Source organism: Schistocerca cancellata, chromosome 7 (assembly GCF_023864275.1).
Source record: "Schistocerca cancellata isolate TAMUIC-IGC-003103 chromosome 7, iqSchCanc2.1, whole genome shotgun sequence".
Lineage (NCBI taxonomy): Eukaryota > Metazoa > Arthropoda > Insecta > Orthoptera > Acrididae > Schistocerca > Schistocerca cancellata.
Window position 1 is genome coordinate 29,693,578 of NC_064632.1, and position 19,238 is coordinate 29,712,815.

General features: G+C 39.6%; 1 protein-coding gene across 3 annotated transcripts in view; it reads left to right on the plus strand.

The window, feature by feature from the left end:
- Positions 1–19,238, plus strand: part of LOC126091854 (phosphopentomutase) — a 122,986-nt gene that overhangs the window by 94,009 nt on the left and 9,739 nt on the right. For all 3 annotated transcript variants that reach the window (XM_049907120.1, XM_049907119.1, XM_049907121.1), the window contains exon 10: positions 15,463–15,689. In XM_049907120.1, coding sequence (XP_049763077.1) covers positions 15,463–15,689 — 227 coding nt within the window. The remainder of the gene's footprint in view (positions 1–15,462; positions 15,690–19,238) is intronic.

The following is a 19,238-nucleotide window of genomic DNA, read 5'->3' on the forward strand; positions in this document are numbered from 1 at the left end:
ATGTCCCTGATGAGTCATGGGAGCACGATGCAGCAGGCACGGTCGGTACCATGGGAACAAACGGGTGAGTGGTGCATGAGGTAGGGCCGTAAACTGGACCAGAGGTTAAAGGCACAGTACTTAAATTGTCCACCTCGGAAATGTCGCAGAAGACTGATGTCGCAGGCACAGACGGTACTGCGGAAGGAGCAAGCGGCTGTGTGGTCGGAATTGGTGCCTGTCATGAGTGAGAAGTGGGTAGGAGGGAGGGGGGGGGGGGGTTGGTTTGGCCTTTGTGTGGCAACAGAAAAAATTTTCTGTGCACATGTGCATATCGGAAATGTACCCCGCGTGGTAGGACCGTAAATCACTGGTGAAACCTGCTGGCGGTCACATTGTCGTGGTACAACGTTCCTGGATGCAAAGCGCCGTCAGGTGTGCTCTAACCCATGTGGTCGAGAAACTGGGCGACAGATCTGGTGGTTGAGCCTGGCAAACTTGATGTATAAAAATGTCTGTTATTAAATTGTGAGGAAGGCAAAACTGCCATAACTTGATAGCAGTTGAGTGTTTTGCATGAATGGCGGCGTTGCACATGGCACTACTGTAACTGACATTGTGGGGCATAGAGGATCAAAGCACGTGTGCTAATTTGGGTCCCTTTGAACACTACATGAGCGATCGATCTTTACATGAATCTGGAAATCATCCACTTCATCGTTCGCATGTTGGCATGCACAGTCTGGCAACACGAAACTTGAGTCCATTGTTTGAGGTAACAGCGTAACACTTGGCCATTGTAGAGCTGCGAAGTTTGAGGTTAACTGCTGCACACTTGGTTTCCACCTCAGTTTCCAAATCACTTTTAATCTGATCAATTTGGTTCTCAAGTTTAATCCTGTTTTCAGCACAAAATTTCCTGGCAGCTTTTACCTCATCTTAACACTTTTTCGGAAGCCACCACCCTCCTACTACAGTCATCACAAAGTTTCTTTCTCTCTTCTAAACGCGTACTACTCATTAATATTAATTTCTCATTAGTATTCTGTTCTTCTTTCTTTATCTTCTCATCACAATCTTTAATACCGCCTCAACCTTCTTATTTAATTCTGAGAGATTAGAGCTGAGTACCTAAATCTCCTTTTTAATTTATTTTTTCAGTTCGTCCTTTAAGCTAACCATGTCAGTTCTAATGCTATCGGTTTTCTTTTCCACCATAGTAATGTCTTCTTTCATAGTATTTCCCACCCTACTGATTTCTTCTTTCATACTCATACTACTCATAATTTGCCTTAACATCGCTTCCACTTCTCCGTCTGCCATCAACTTTTGTCCTGATTTTCACTACTAGGTTCCTCCCCCTTTAGCCTTAATGATTTCATCCACTTCAGTACTGTTTTCATCCATTTCACTCACCTCACCATACACTGTATTTTTTATCATTTCGTCTACAATAGAACTTTCCTCCCCATCGTTCAAAGTTACATTCATGTATGATTTATAGCCACTATCGTCAACCCCCGTCCCCGTTGTCCCTTCTCTTCCATCACACTCTCTTGTTCGTTAAGGCCATTTATTATGTATCACTTATAAAATGGCTTTTGTTATGAGATTACCTTATTCTTATTCACTCATCTCCTGCTGCTGCCGCTGGGGTTGTCATCTCGATTCGTCACCTGCACGGCAGCTGCAAGTTGTTATTCTCTCGGCGAGGCATCTTGTTTAGCTCAGTCAGATGTGTCCATGTGCAAAGATCTTAACAAGAGAACGAGTAAGTGCCGTACTCCTACAAGAGACCCACCTCACAGATGAAACCATCAATCGACTCAAAATACCAGGATTTACAGCTTTGAGCTACACTGGACACGACAAACATGGCATAGCCACCCTAGTGAAGAACGAACTCCTAAGGAATTTGGACACCAAAGTGGTACCAGCAGAGCATGCGATAGGCATAAAACGGGGAGAAATGACACTGTATAATGTCTACAAACCTCCATCACAGAAATGGCCCACAGGTATCCTACCCGAGGCTAACCACCCAGCAGTTTACGCTGGTGATTTTAACTCTCAGCACACCAGGTGGGGATACCCGAGATCCACAGCTGAAGGGACTGGACTAAGTGACTGGGCAGACAACCAGGACCTACACCTCCTTTTCGACCCCAAGGACACAGCGACCTTCAAATCAAAGGCGTGGTGCACAACGTCAACACCTGACCTGACCTTCGTCACACGTGGAGCAACAGGTACACCCGTGCGAGCTATAAGAAGGGTCCTCGAGGCGTTCCCCCGGAGCCAGCACAATCCAGTAATAGTGGAGATCGGACTATCAATCCCAGTCATAAAAAGCCCCCCAATCCCCCGGTGGAATCTGAGGAAAGCTGACTGGAATAAATACCGATCCTATGTTGAGAAAACGATAAATCGGATACCACCAAAACCTGAGAACTACAAAAGATTCGTAAACTTAGTAAAAAAGCGGCCCTAAATGCAATTCCACGAGGATCGAGAAAGGAATACACCCCCTGCTGGACGAAAGAGTGTGAAACACTACCGGAGGAATATGAGAAGACTGGGGACGAGGAGACTGCAGACCAACTGATCAACGCCATGAATGAGGAACGTAGGAGTAGATGGAAGGAGGCGATGGAAAAATCTAGATTTTACCCACTCCAGCAGGAAGAGCTGGGGCCTGCTGAGGAAATTAGGCAGTGCCACAGCGCCTAACAGGCCGACTCTTGGATCCAGCGCATCTGAGATTGCAGCTGTCCTGAAACAACCTCCAAAATCCAGCTAAAAACAGCCGAAAAGAGAGAAATTTCCCAAGAGCTAAGCAGTTTATTGCTTAATAACCCAACCAACATGGGCATTGTAAAAGAAGTGGAGACAGAAGAGATATCCCAGGCCTTGAAGCTAATGAAGAGAGGAAAAGCAGCCAGACCCGACAACATCCTACCAGAATTCTTAAAGGAATTGGGAACTTTAGGAAGAAGGTGGCTGGCCAAACTTTGTACGGAATGCATAAGCACGGGGGTTGTGCCTAAGGAATGGAAAGAAGCAAAAGTCATCACAGTGCTGAAACCCGGAAAGACTGGAGATAATCCTAGGAATTACAGACCAATATCCCTGCTATGTACCTCCTATAAATTATGCGAGAGAATATTGCTGACTAGATTAACTCCATACATCGAAGCCAACCTCCCAACATACCAAGCGGGTTTCCAAGCAGGTAGAAACTGCTGCGATCAAGTGCTGTCCCTCACAACCTATATTGAGAAAGGCTTCCAGAACAAGATGAAAACTGGCCTGGTCCTCATAGACCTCACATCAGCTTACGACACAGTATGGATTGAAGGGTTACTGCTTAAGCTAACTAGAATCATAAATTGCAAGCAGACTTACAAACTACTCAAGAACATACTAACGAACAGGAAAATCAAGGTCTCACTCCATGGTACGAACAGTAAGAGCATGGTTCTGAATAAAGGTCTGCCACAGGGTTCGGCACTAGCACCCGCTCTCTTCAATCTATATATAGCTGACTTGCCAGAAACTAAATCACGCAAATTTGCATATGCAGATGACCTGGCCATCGCATATCAGAGTAAAAACTACAACGATCTCGACGAAACACTGAATGCAGACCTTGAAGTCCTGAACGCCTATTACTCCAAGTGGCACCTACTTCCCAACCCCAACAAAACAACCAGCACTATAATGCACCTCAACAATAGAGAGACACACAGAAAATTACAGATCTTTTCGAATGGCCAAAGCATAAGACATGAGGATAAGCCTAAATATTTGGGAGTGAAACTAGACCGGACCCTAACGTACAGCTCACACCTCGAAGACAGAAAGCAAAAACTAAAATCCCGCAATGCTATCCTTTCGAAACTGGCTGGAACAACATGGGGATGTGGAGCAAGCACTTTGAGAACTTCAGCACTAGCCCTTGTCTACAGTGTAGCTGAATACTGTTCACCAGTCTGGAGGAGAAGTGCACACATATCTAAAGTGGATCTCCAGCTGAGGGAGACAGTGCGAATAATCTCGGGAACACTCAGGGCCACCCCCTGTGCATGGCTTCCTGTACTAGCGAACATAGAGCCTCCAGAAATCAGGCGATCACCGCTAGCCCTAAAAACCTACAGGAAAATTATAGACAACCCGGACCTCCCTATCCACCAAGATCTGACACCGACAAACAGGCTTAAATCCAGATCACCTTTTTGGAAAATCGGTGAAGAACTACAAGCCTTTGAGCCGAGAACAGCCTGGAACGAAGTATGGTCGGCAAGTGAATTTAAGAACAAAAACTTAGTACACGATCCGAACAAGAAGATTGATGGCTTCAACCTACCAAGAAGAGTGTGGACAGCTCTAAACCGGGTCAGAACGAGTGTTGGGAGATGTAAACACCTGATGAACAAGTGGGGCCTGGCAGACAGCGCTGTATGTGAGTGCGGTGAAATACAGACAGTGGACCATCTACTCATGTGCAAAGTGTATGGCTATGGTGGTGAACTCATGGACATACATAGACTCAGTGACTCAGCCATAGAGTGGCTCAAAAACATATTAGAGTGTAGAATTATATTGTTTTCTTTTTAGTATATAGTGATAAGAATATTGTAAATTATGCCTCTGTGATGCCGAACGAGTAAAAAAAAAATGTGCATACTGATTGGCTGCTCCTGTACTCAGTGGCTCCTTCCATAGAACCCACTTGCTGATTAGCTGCTGTCCTACTGTGGACATGAAATCCAAGCGCTTGACTGGATGTTGCATCTCATTCATTAAAATCATGGTACTGTAAACTGCTCTTGAATTACTCTTCAAAGTTTGTGAGTCCTAGTTTATTGTGCCCAATTACAATGTCCTCACCCGTGGCACCATATGTGATGTTCGTCTGCTTTATTTCTTTGTTGATGGTCCTCGGTATCGATGTACTGTGTTGTGATACTGGCTGAAAAATGGGGAGTGTAAGTTCAACACTGATTACTGTAAATGATGTAGCCAACATTTACATAGTTGTCTTTCACAGTTCTTCACTTTCACTGTTCACAATCCCCCATGATTACACAGTTACATGGTCAGTTAACTACTGGCAAATTTTGATAAGCCTCATTAATAGGTTGCTGGCAAATATCAGCATGCTGCTGCAATAGTTTACTGTTGAACATCTGTGAGCAGTAAGAACCTGACCACACAGTTACAGCTCTTGCAGTATAATACGGTATATATTGAACAGACACTGTCATTGTTTTCACACATGGCCTATTTGTGTTACTATTATTTCACAGTTAAGTTGATGCATTGTTGTTGACCTAACCAGCACAGGTTTATTGTCTGAAAATGGGCCATGGACTGACTGACTCGAGACCAAAAATCGGGCCTTTATGTATCATCACAATAATAGGTACTGAAACTAAAAATCATTCGATGTTGAAGTAACAGAAATTACAATTAAAACATAACTCATTCAATTAACTGAAACTACAAAAAAATTCTCTCTTTTTAACAGTTTCTTCTACTATGAAGGTTAAGCCGAATCATTTGTTTAAATGATGAAATTAGCACATATAGGTATACAAACAATGCTTATGACAAACCTGGTAATTACTTTGGAATTAATTGAGAGCTGGCTTTGCTAACATTTTTTTGATTAGAACTAAATAAATACTTTTAAGAATCCTAATGATTCTTTTTCCAAATGTTTATCATTTTTACAGAATTTATATTTGTTTGCAAGTCAGTAATAGAATCTAAGTTACAAAACAATTACTGATTTCACCCTATAAAAAAGATATTAACTAGGAGTAGTCAAATAAATTAAAAAATAAATTACATACACAAAACTAAGGACAAAATTAGATCTGGTGCTGTTGTTGTTGTCTTCAGTCCTGAGACTGGTTTGATGCAGCTCTCGATGCTACTCTATCCTGTGCAAGCTTCTTCATCTCCCAGTACCTACTGCAACCTACATCCTTCTGAATCTGCTTAGTGTATTCATCTCTTGGTCTCCCCCTACGATTTTTACCCTCCACGCTGCCTTCCAATAATAAATTGGTGATCCCTTGATGCCTCAGAACATGTCCTCCCAACCGATCCCTTCTTCTGGTCAAGTTGTGCCACAAACTTCTCTTCTCCCCAATCCTATTCAATACTTCCTCATTAGTTATGTGATCTACCCATCTAATCTTCAGCATTCTTCTGTAGCACCACATTTCTAAAGCTTCTATTCTCTTCTTGTCTAAGCCATTTTTCGTCCACATTTCACTTCCATACAAGGCTACACTCCATACAAATACTTTCAGAAATGACTTCCTGACACTTAAATCTTAAGCTTTCCTTGCCATTGTCAGTCTACATTTTATATCCTCTCTACTTCGACCATCATCAGTTATTTTGCTTCCAAAATAGCAAAACTCATCTACTACTTTAAGTGCCTCATTTCCTAATCTAATTCCCTCAGCATCACCCGACTTAATTCGACTACATTTCATTATCCTCGTTTTGCTTTTGTTGTTGATCATCTTATACCCTCCTTTCAAGATACTGTCCATTCCGTTCAGCTGCTCTTCCAAGTCCTTTGCTGTCTCTGACAGAATTACAATGTCATCGGCGAACCTCAAAGTTTTTATTTCTTCTCCATGGATTTTAATACCTACTCCGAATTTTTCTTTTGTTTCCTTCACTGCTTGCTCAGTATACAGATTGAATAACATCGGGGATAGGCTACAACCTTGTCTCACTCCCTTCCCAACCACTGCTTCCCTTTCGTGCCCCTCGACTCTTATAACTGCCATCTGGTTTCTGTACAAATTGTAAATAGCCTTTCGCTCCCTGTATTTTACCCCTGCCACCTTTAGAATTTGAAGGAGAGTATTCCAGTCAACATTGTCAAAAGCTTTCTCTAAGTCTACAAATGCTACAAACGTAGGTTTGCCTTTCCTTAATCTTTCTTCTAAGATAAGTCGTAAGGTCAGTATTGCCTCACGTGTTCCATTATTTCTACGGAATCCAAACTGATCTTCCCCGAGGTCGGCTTCTACTAGTTTTTCCATTCGTCTGTAAAGAATTCGTGTTAGTATTTTGCAGCTGTGGCTTATTAAACTGATTGTTTGGTAATTTTCACATCTGTCAACACCTGCTTTCTTTGGGATTGGAATGATTATATTCTTCTTGAAGTCTGAGGGTATTTCGCCTGTTTCATACATCTTGCTCACCAGATGGTAGAGTTTTGTCAGGACTGGCTCTCCCAAGGCCGTCAGTAGTTCTACTGGAATGTTGTCTACTCCGGGGGCCTTGTTTCGACTCAGGTCTTTCAGTGCTCTGTCAAACTCTTCACGCAGTATCGTATCTCCCATTTCATCTTCATCTACATCCTCTTCCATTTCCATAATATTGTCCTCAAGTACATCGCCCTTGTATAGACCCTCTATATACTCCTTCCACCTTTCTGCTTTCCCTTCTTTGCTTAGAACTGGGTTTCCATCTGAGCTCTTGATGTTCATACAAGTGGTTCTCTTATCTCCAAAGGTGTCTTTAATTTTCCTGTAGGCAGTATCTATCTTACCCCTAGTGAGATAAGCCTCTACATCCTTACATTTGTCCTCTAGCCATCCCTGCTTAGCCATTCTGCACTTCCTGTCGATCTCATTTTTGAGACGTTTGTATTCCTTTTTGCCTGCTTCATTTACTGCATTTTTATATTTTCTTCTTTCATCAATTAAATTCAATGTTTCTTCTGTTACCCAAGGATTTCTACTAGCCCTCGTCTTTTTACCTACTTGATCCTCTGCTGCCTTCACTACTTCATCCCTCAAAGCTACCCATTCTTCTTCTACTGTATTTCTTTCCCCCATTCCTGTCAATTGTTCCCTTATGCTCTCCCTGAATCTCTGTACAACCTCTGGTTTAGTCAGTTTATCCAGGTCCCATCTCCTTAAATTCCCACCTTTTTGCAGTTTCTTCAGTTTTAATCTACCTAATCTGGTGCTATATTTCTTAATATTGAGGGGTAACCTTTCTCTATTACGGAAATGCAAATTATACTCACATATGTTAATAGTAATTAGTCAAAAATGAAAAATGAGTTTTGAGGAGGCAGATGCAAAACAAGAAAGGAAGTAAAAAGATCCCAGCTTGCTTCATCAAACCATCCATTCCTGAATGCATGTTCATAAATAACACATACGTCCAAACACCAGGCTATACTAATTCATTACTTTAAAGTTTTTATGGTTGCGGTCGTCATTCGTCAATTCGGTAGATGCTTGTGTAACACAACACTTTATCAAACAAAAGCGCTGGCAGGTCGATAGACACACAAACAAACACAAACATACACACAAAATTCAAGCTTTCTCAACAAACCGTTCTTCATCAGGAAAGAGGGAAGGAGAGGGAAAGACGAAAGGATGTGGGTTTTAAGGGAGAGGGTAAGGAGTCATTCCAATCCCAGGAGCGGAAAGACTTACCTTAGGGGGAAAAAAAGGACAGGTATACACTCGCACACACACACATATCCGTCCGCACATACACAGACACAAGCAGACATTTGTGTGTGTGCGAGTGTATACCTGTCCTTTTTTCCCCCTAAGGTAAGTCTTTCCGCTCCCGGGATTGGAATGACTCCTTACCCTCTCCCTTAAAACCCACATCCTTTCGTCTTTCCCTCTCCTTCCCTCTTTCCTGACGAAGCAACGGTTTGTTGAGAAAGCTTGAATTTTGTGTGTATGTTTGTGTTTGTTTGTGTGTCTATCGACCTGCCAGCACTTTTGTTTGGTAAGTCTCATCATCTTTGTTTTTAGATATATTTTTCGCACGTGGAATGTTTCCCTCTATTATATTCACAACACTTTATCAAAGTGATAAGTTACACTAATACTTTCTGTACCCAATCCACTGATGCAACAGTATGGTAGGTTTAGCATTTGCTTATTGCCAGGGGCTAGAAGTAATAATCACACCTGAGTGCCCATGTCTACTAAGATTTTTATTGGTGTTCCCTTTATGTTGTCTTTTACAGTTACATTTGCCACCTCTTTCAATCCATGGAGATTAATGAGAGAACCAATTTTAACAGCAGCTCGGAGTGTTACTTATGCCAGCTCCTCTCCTACTTTAGGATTTGTGTACTTCATTATCTCAATATCATCAAACCCTTTCATGGCCTCTATTTAATCTATTTGATGAATAGACACAGTCGGCACTTGAGTGACTGCCCTTTACAGTGAGAGAAGCAGGGGGCTCGAGTCCTGTTGATAGTATGCCCAGCTCGCTTGCAGCACCTACAGTGTGTCTCAATAGGGAACACACAATGGGAATCATTCCCACAAGAGGAAGACTAGACAGAATGAGTAGCTTCTGCTCTCATCATTGCAATGTAAATAGCCTCTTTTAAAGATGGGATGCGGCCTCTTGTAAAGACAGGGATGGAGCTGCCTCTATTTCTGTCAGTTTTTGGAAATATCCTCTTGATGAACACAGCCACAGTTCTCAATTCTGCCTCTTCAAGAAGCATGTCATTTCTCCCCTTTGTCTGATGCCAGGACACAAGTAGGACATTAAACCAATCGAATGTGAACAGCAAGCACTCAAAATCTTCCCTGAACCACAGATAGAGGGTGGAAAGCTTGACCAGTACAAAATTCATACCATTTTGTCAGTGTATCAGTCACATAACCCCTTGAGCAATGCATCAAAGCTACTGGTATTACCAGCAATTCAACTGAATCTACATAGGATCTTGTGTCTCCAGTCAAATTTAAATGCACAATATTCAACTGAAAACCGTCAAGCCGAGAACATATCTGGTCAACGTCATGCACTTTTTGCAAGAGTGTTGTGACATTTTCTGATGTCTTCCTGAGAACACAGGCACGAAGTTGAGGATACAGGATACTTTTATGGCTCAATATTATGTAAAAATCAACACCTGTTTCTTTCAGGCACTGTTTATAATGTATATGTTTTATAGATTTTTTGTTGATATCAGGTAATGCAGCATATTTTCTAAACAAATCAAAAGTATTTTGAATATTTTTTAACCTGCTTAGGGTTATAAAAAAAATTACAAAGAAATTGATGCAATTTTTTTTTCCAAAATGCTTCCTCAAATAAAGGTACCATTTAATCCAATGTTACTCATTTGAAGGAGACCAGATTTTTACCAGGTATGCATGACATGATGGCTGAGGTACTAGACCTATTTGAAGAGCGAATCCAGCTTCATGCACCTGTTGTCTGTCACACGCAAGTAATTGATCTTCTATATTAGAGCCACATTTTATGCATAAATTTCTCAGGACTTCCAATCTTCCTATCACTCCATTATTGAAACATATCACTGTACCTAGTCTATGAACTTGTAATATATTTATTCCTTCAAAAACATTCTTGGGTAATCTTTCCCATATGCAATCGTTGAAAATTTCATTTGTATTCTGGGTGCCACCATGAAGACATTTACTAAGCAAAACAGGGTCACTCAGATCTCTAAAAATTGGTTTTATTTCTTTCATAAAAGGCTATGAAAGAGAATGCTTATGATGGTATATTTGACCACTTTCTTTTGCTTTTTGGTAACCACACCAATAATCTGCTCCTTTAGGGCAAAGTCATTGAGCAGGGTGGTCATATGTTGCCATCCTATGAAAGTAGGTGGCCCATACAGATTTTCTAATTGCTTGAACATCGTTCAGAGGTGCAATTCGTCTAATGGCCAGTCCATAATAATTCTGAAGAAGGTCCCTTTCAGTTTCTGTCAATCTGCCTCAGCCAGAAAGAGATTTCACATCAGATAGCAACTTTCATTTCTCTTCATAGTTTCCTCAATCTAGCACCCATCCTCTTTTGCACATGTCCACAACACTCCAGTTTTGTTACCAAGGTATCACCATAAACATTGCACTCATTAATTTTATTGAAAGCTTTATTGTCCCCATTGCCTAGTTACTTCGTATATCTAATGTTATAAAAGGGCACCGACCTCTGAAATATTTTTAGAGCTCCATCACACTCCATACCTCCACTGCAACCATCATAATTCTTAGAACACTGATGTTCAATGTCCTTCAGTGTTATCATGGCAGGTGTGTCAGTACTTAGATAAGCACTCAACATCATCAGCTTTTCCATCCTCCAGACAAGTAGCTCTTACAGCACCATTCAAGGAATGATGTCCTCGATGTTGCCATATCCCATCAAGTGCAGCAGCAATGTCCCTGGTTCCACTAATATTTATAGTTTCTTCATAGGTGCTTTAGACACAACCGTCAAGGCACCTAAAAGTATTTTTATGCACTTGCTGAACTTACTGGGGGGAGGAGGAAGGTCCACTAAACCACAAAACAATTGAGCAGCCTAAACCCTTCCTGCTACTTTGTTGTTCAGTTGTTTGCAGACAGCCTACACCATCACATTGTTTACATTTTGCCACTTCCTTTATCAAAGAATATAAGATGCCCGCATCAACAACAAATAATCCACTACAAACAGCGTCATTGTTAACACAAAAATTTGAAGCCCCAGGAGGCATGCCATGTGGGAGTTTCTTGCCTGAAGAACTGATACATAGGTTACTTTCAACAGTGTGGCTTGAACAGTGTGGCTTGCTTTGTTTGTGAACTGGTTACCACGGAATTTCCTTTTATTGAATTTCGTTGCATAGTTCATATTTATTGCACACTAAAGGATATGTACTTCCCCAAACATATGTAGCACTTGGGCAACAAACATTCATTAACATGTGAACAAACTGCTTCAGCAAAACAAAAGCAAATACTAGCAAAGAGATAATCATTTACAGGCATTGGAAACCTGCACTGTTACCAATATATACAATGTATCATACATATAATTGCTGGAAACAGAAAGTTCACAGTCCTTTTTGAAATAAAATTGGTTTCTGTAACAGAAATAAAGGGGGTGTGGTGGTATGCATGACCATAACTTTAAAATTTTGGTATATATAGGTAATTTTTCATTTGAAACCCAATAATGTATATATCAATGTAATCAGGAAAAACTACAGAATATAATAAAGTCATGAAAAAATTTCGATTTTTCCACCATTTATAAGTACCCTGTACCCTTAACAGTGGGGAAACTGTGTTTTACACTGCACTGTGATAGAAGAGGAGAAGTTACTGTTTGTCATACTGCACTGTGATAGAAGAGGAGAAGTTACTGTTTGTCATACTGCACTGTGATAGAAGAAGAGAATTTCCAATGTGTGTAAGGGAATCATCGAGAGTTGCCTGAATGTTTGAGTCCGAATTAATCAGATGGCAGCATTCATTTTGTTTGAAGCTGTTCCTGCAATTCAAGATTTTAACGGTAATGGTCACTATCTAATCCTTTACAATTGTTGTCTCAATGTCAGTGGAGTAGTGACACAGTGAGATGTTAACAGATTGTGGTAGCTAGGTGGCAACCTCATGGCAGCAGCAAGGTGCAAGGCTTCAGCTCATAATGGGTAGGGATTGGTTGCTGTGTGCAACAGTGCAGAACTCTCTCTCTCTCTCTCTCTCTCTCTCTCTCTCTCTCTCTCTCTCTCTCTCTGCCCATCTAGCTTCAGACTGACTGTCATGGGGGGGGGGGGGGACTGGTCAAATTGGTGAGGATGTGTGCATCTAAAAGGATTTTTTCCAATGAAAGAGTTGGTTAGAAATGGAAACTTCAGTGTATCCTCTACTCGGGAAACATATGGGTGTGCCTAGGTTGGTCTGTGAGACCTTTATCCAGTCATGGCTGTCATGAGAAGATGTTAATTTGTGTTGGAATAATGTTCTAAGAAAAGATATAGGAGAGGATTCACATAATTGTCAACTGAAATCTGGTGCCAGAGGGAGCTGGTGCTTGGAGCTGACATGCTTTGGTAGTGCTCAGCAGTTGACATTTGACTTCTCTTCCATGCTTCCTGTTGGCATAGTGGGCATGTAGTCAGCAGATCACTTTCCACAGGAACAAACAACCTCTACTGAAGCTATGATCCTACTACTTAGCAAGTAATTATCTAAAGACAAAATAATAGGTGCTGCCAGTGGTTTATGGGATTTAAATATTTCAGGTTAATTCCTATAGCAGAAAATCCATTTACTTACTGACCATAGGCCCCCTACACATAATGCATATGTGGACATCCTATCCTGACCAACAGTGAGCCATGGTTAAGAAGTTGACACCCATTAAGTACAATGTGTTTTGCTCAACAACAATCTGCATCAGGTTGTTGAATTGTCAGTTACATCAAAAAAGGTAGCCACAACCACAATGCAGGACCCACTCATGTGTAGGATAGTGTCATTGATACAGTAGGGATGGCCAGAGCACCTACAGAAAGGCATTGATACACAGCACAGAAGCTTCTTTAATTTATGGCATCCCTGCTATATTATTTAATTTGTGGTGACAATTGAAGTAAATCCTACTCCAACTAGCCTGTTTTAGCAACTTTTGGAGTGCTGTTGTTCCTCTACTAACTAGATTTTCTTCCAAAATGTTGGACTCCACTTATTGTATGTGAGAAGCAAGCCTATCTTGGACACACACACACACACACACACACACACACACACACACACACACACACACACACTCTCTGCATACATTTCCTCTCAGTTGTACTACACAATAATGTATTCAAATAACATGTCACAGTATTAAAGTAACAAATAAATAAAGATTAGTAATGTAAATTGTAATGAGCTCTCATGAATGTGTAGACAAGATGAGTGGTAATGCAAATATTTAACTAAATAATGCTAGATAAGTAGCTAAAATGTACATAACCCTCTGCAGTGTTTTCTTGTGATAGCAGACAACTGAGGAATAATTCAGTTATACATTCAATATCTGGTATGACAAAACTACTTGATATGTATTAACTGCATTTATTTTGTTTAAAATACATTGGGATTCTATGCAGTTTGAATGATTTTTCAAATGCTGTTGCAACATTGTCGGTCACACACTTCAGACTGCAAGCTCATTTGAACAGCAGATAAAAACGAAGACCAAACAGTTGATACCAAAGAATCTGCAGAATCTTGGGTAATATTTACATTTTTTTGGGGACGGGGGATGACATAACATCAAAAAGAACATCATGCTGTTTGCCACTGTCAGTTTCTGTGGGCTAGAAGACATCTCGTTAACTTTTCATCCTCTGTAGCTCACTGGATTAATCCTCTCTGAGGTAGTCATGTAATGTGACTACTGTAATTCTGCCACTATACTGGGTTATCAGAATTCATGGAACTCTTAAAATAAGGTACCTGCTCAGAGATAACAAACTTTCCTTCTGGAATGAGGATAGTTACACCACTGATCTGAACAGATCTATTCTGAGTTTTTTGGTACCTTTAAGTGCATTATTCACTTCCTTTCTCTACACTTGGTGTCCACAGCCATCTGACTTTGTTGAGGGAAACCACTTTCTGTATAGGCTGAAACTTTGGCAGATGAAAACTATATACCAGATCAGGACTTGAACCTGAGACCTTTCCCTTTCGCAGGCTAGTACTGTACCGATAGAGCTAGCCAAGTATGTCTCTGTAGTCTGTCATTTTATTTGAAATAGTTACTTCACATGATGAGCCTGTTTTGATACCTTGTTTATTTTTGCGTGTACACAATTGTGCACTCCTGCACAGTTCCGTAACAAATCATATCTAATGTCAAGTATTGGCCAGCCATTCTGTCTCCTATTAATTTTATAAATTTCTCAAGTGAGTTTTCCTTTTGTATATCAACAGCCTACCTACAGGATCAAAGATGTAGCATATCCCACACTCGTGTGACTCTCAACAAGCCACCACATCCTTTCAACTACCGGTATATTGGTGCATATAATGGAACACACTCCTTTGTTGCACTGTGCATTGAGTACTATGATTTGTGTGATGAGTGGTGGCTTCTTGCAAGATACATGTGTCTGCAATGTGGTAAATTATTTGAATCTGTTACTGATAATAACAGTTCAGATGTTAAGGTATTATGCAGGATTTTATGCTCTTGAAAATGACAAGGTTATTATGGCCAAATGTGAGAAATTATTGTTTTTTCCAATCAAGTATCAGCTTCAAAATGGTTTCATTGAATATCTTACATTGTTCTTCACAAGTCAGTTGTGTACAGATGTCAGTAGGGCACTTCATGGGATTGACGTAATAAAATTATTTTCAGAGATCCTCCCAGCAGGAAAATTGCATTAAATAAGTATCACACACATGAAATTACTGTCTACAAGATTTTTTTTCTCAGTGTGTTTGGTTTCCTTGCATGTTACTTTTGGGGCTGTAAAATATGTAACTCAAAATTTGGTGTGCACATCTTTCCTTTAATGTTCACAGGATTTCTGATTATATATGCTTACCCATAACTTATTGTTTTGATTTATATAGAGTGCAGTCTAAACTGAAATTACTCTGTCTTGTTCTACAGTGTACTCTCTATTAATGTTTTCAGTATCCAGGATCACTTTTACAAGGAAAGTACCAAGTAATTGGTGTTAGAGATCTTACAACTGGTTATGATTCCTCACAACCAGATAAGAAAGCTCTGCTGCCTACATCAAAATCTAGTCAGATGCTGACTTTCACATTTAAGAATGGACTAGTTGCTACCCTGCGTACTAGTGGTACTGAACCAAAACTCAAATACTACACAGAGCTCTGTGCGTCACCAACTGAACAGTAAGTTAATATTGAATAAACCACTTTCCTTTTGCAAAATTTGTTGTTTGGTGAAAATATACTTTGTCTTCTCATTAAAAAATGTTTGACATGGCAGATTCATCATCAGTCAGTCATGAATTGGTGTCCCCCTTATTTGCTGTAGATTTTGTGGTAATTTTAAAAAAGTAACATACTACTTCTCTTTCTCCATCCCTACTTTTATTTATTTTTTGAAGTAAATAAAAAGTTTTACCCCCATCAGACAATACACTGTAACTTCTCTATATCAAAAGAATGTCTATTTCATATTTGTATTGGCAAAAAAGTGTTTGAGTATAGGCTTAGAAATTTTTTATCAAATAAATTTACCATAACAATGTGACAAATGATGTGAGTGTCCTCCTGTGAAGCATTAGAAGTCTGTGGAATTGTGGGCCTCAAAACACCACACTGGGCTTCACCATCAGTAACGTACAAGCAGAAATGCAGATTTCATCTCCAAGCTGAGTGACGGTCCTGCCCTGATGGAAGAATACCTGTACTCCTTTGATGGAAGAATATCAGCATGTGAATATGGAATGGACTAAAAATTAGGGATATGCAGTTTGAAAAATGAGTGATGGGAAGAAATTGAAGAATGTCAGCATAGAAAACAACACGATAAATTGAGGAAGATAATTAAGTAAGAAATTCCAATGCAAAAAAGAAGGCAGATTAATGTGCCCTAGGACATTAGTTAAAGTTTGGTACTTTGCCACTTGGTAGTGCCAGTTATCATGTTAGATCATGGTTTGAAAAGTCTGTTCAGCTAGTTAGGCTAAAAGAAAATCACAGTTAAAACATATACTTCATTGTAGGACTACTCACAACAAAAAGTTCATAAGCAGAATGTGCCTTGTTGCCTCCAAACCCTGATGTTTGCACCATTATCGCAGTATGAGAAGTTGTTGCCCACCAAAATGCTATAAATCTACATTTTCACACATTTTGACTTTCTGAGATTAATAATAATTTTCTTAGTTGTGAAGTCTCAGTTCTTCTTAATTAAATACAGTTAGTGTATTCTACTTGTAGGGCAAATCCTCTACTGTGTGAGGCGCATGGGGTCATTCCATGTCAAATCAGCACACCTATTTTACCTCACCATTTTAGATTTTGATAAAATATAGTATACTTATAGTGGATGCTGAGACTAAGAAAAATTCCAAATTTCAATTTTTTACCTCAAACCATTCCTGAAATGTATGTAAACTTTTCAAAAACCAGCCAAAAATGTGTGAATGGACTTTTTTTAAATTGCCCTAGGAGCTGCTCTAATTGAGTTAGAGAGCTGGGAAAGGTGTCATTTTGCAGCATTATGCATGCTCTTTCCAGGGATATACAATAAAACATAGCTTATAATTAATAACATTTTTCAAAATACTAATTAATATTTTGATACTGAAAGGTAATTAAAAAAAGTATTAGAAATATCAAAACATCACCTTATTAAAACAAAACTAATCAGCATATTTTATAATTTATTGCTTATTTTAATTTCATACAACTTAACTAACAGCATATTAACTGATAAAACAAAAGTGTTTGAGCATTTATGTACAAACTGAAATAAAGTATGAAAAATTACAAGTATTTACATAATAGCTCTGGTACATGATGTTTGGAATGAAACTATTAAAAAAATTAAATACATAATGTTTGTTGTTGAGTAACAGGTATCTATACATAGCTAAATTTAACACAATAGGTACTAACAGTAATTTTGAAACAACTTTCTGTAAAATATACATTAACACTAACCTGAGGCAAAAATTAAGTTTTGAGTTGAAAGCAGTTTCCCAATAAATTGTCTTGGAACTTCACAGATTACATTTCAATAAAGCCGAATGGGTTTGGTGTACATCACTTTCATTAAAAATGTATTTTCTCCCTGTCGAAGTAAATGGATTTACTTTTGTGAGAACATCCAAAACTGACACCCACAGGACATCTGCATGTGCAGGATAGGAGAATGACTTAGCTGGTCCACATAGATGAAGAAAAGTTATTTTCACTTCATCAAGTTCTCTCTCTCTCTCTCTCTCTCTCTCTCTCTCTCTCTCTTTCTTCTTCTTCTTCTTCTTCTTCTTCTTCTTCTTCTTTTTCCCCTCTTATAAAATGTACCCAAGCCCCACCAGTTTCTGCCATATACAGTGGTGATATAGCCTGATACATCTTGTAGCTTCAGTTTGTCTGGTGATGTAGTTACTTCCCTCTCCCAACTCTGCATAACACCTGAAAAGTATTTGACTATTAATTTTGATGTAGTGTTTGGAATGAAAGTGTGAAATTGCTGTGTTCATTTGATTGTCAGTGCCGACTTTTTAATAATATTTCTGAAGCAGCATAGTCTTCTTGAGTGGAATACGCAAAATCGACATTTGTCTTGTCTTGTGGTGTTTGGATCTGATTTTGGTATGGCCTTTGCAAACTTGCACGAGCTGCCAGTCTCTTAACTGAATCCCCGACTCCATCACAAGGCCCTTTCCCATGTGTCATGGCTGAAAAGTGCCACTCAGCTTTTATGTTGAAGTCTTCCTCTTGAAGGCAAAGGTTCAGGAAGATTTTCTTATTTTTGTACTTAGCAGCAGAATGGTCAGAATAATAGTATATCTTTTTTTGGAAGCTTTTGAAATTTATTTCAAACAATGGAAAATCCAGGATGGAATGGAACAATACGAGAGAAGGAAAGTGGCTACTCACCGTATAGCGGAGATGGAGCCGCGATAGGCACAATAAAAAGATTCACACAATCATAGCTTTAGGCCATTAAGGCCTTTGCCAGCAGTACACACACACACACACACACACATATATATGCAAGTGCAACTTGCACACACATCTGCAGTCTCTGAGAGCTGAAACTACACTGAAATTTATTTGTTAGATAAGAAATAAGCATCTTTTGCAAGGTGTAAACCGCAACTGTATTGTGCTCCAGGCAATCAGAAATAATGAAAAAGCTCATATGCTCAATTTTGTCTTCGTGTTCGTAATATATAACAAAAGGATGAATGGTAATCTGTTGTCTTGTCCAGTGGTAACTCTGAGCTTCATCCTGTAGAGCTATACTATAATTTTCCGAAAAATCACATATGACAAATTCAGATTCCATAAGGTTTTCTCTTGTGTGGTTAAGGAATGTTCATTGTTGCTCGCCAATGAAGTCATGCCGAATCAAAGTAGACATCTTACTACAAAATAAATCTATTAATTCTTCAGTAGTTTGATGAACAATTTCCAGATTACAGCGGTCAACTGACATCCACTGTTGGAACTGAGCTCATTCAATTAAGATTTCATGAAAAGAGTCTTGTAAAATTTTACGTATGACAGTTTCTCCTGGGCAATATTCACAGTTTCCCATGTTGCAATCAACTGATGATGGGTTGCAAAGCATTTCTGCAATGCACTGCTTATAACTGCGTAAGCTGCTGTTTGTTATTGTATTTAGTTTGGCATTTTCTATCATTAATTTTATGTTTTGGTGAGTTGTGCACACACAGACAGTGTGTGTGCGCCACTCGA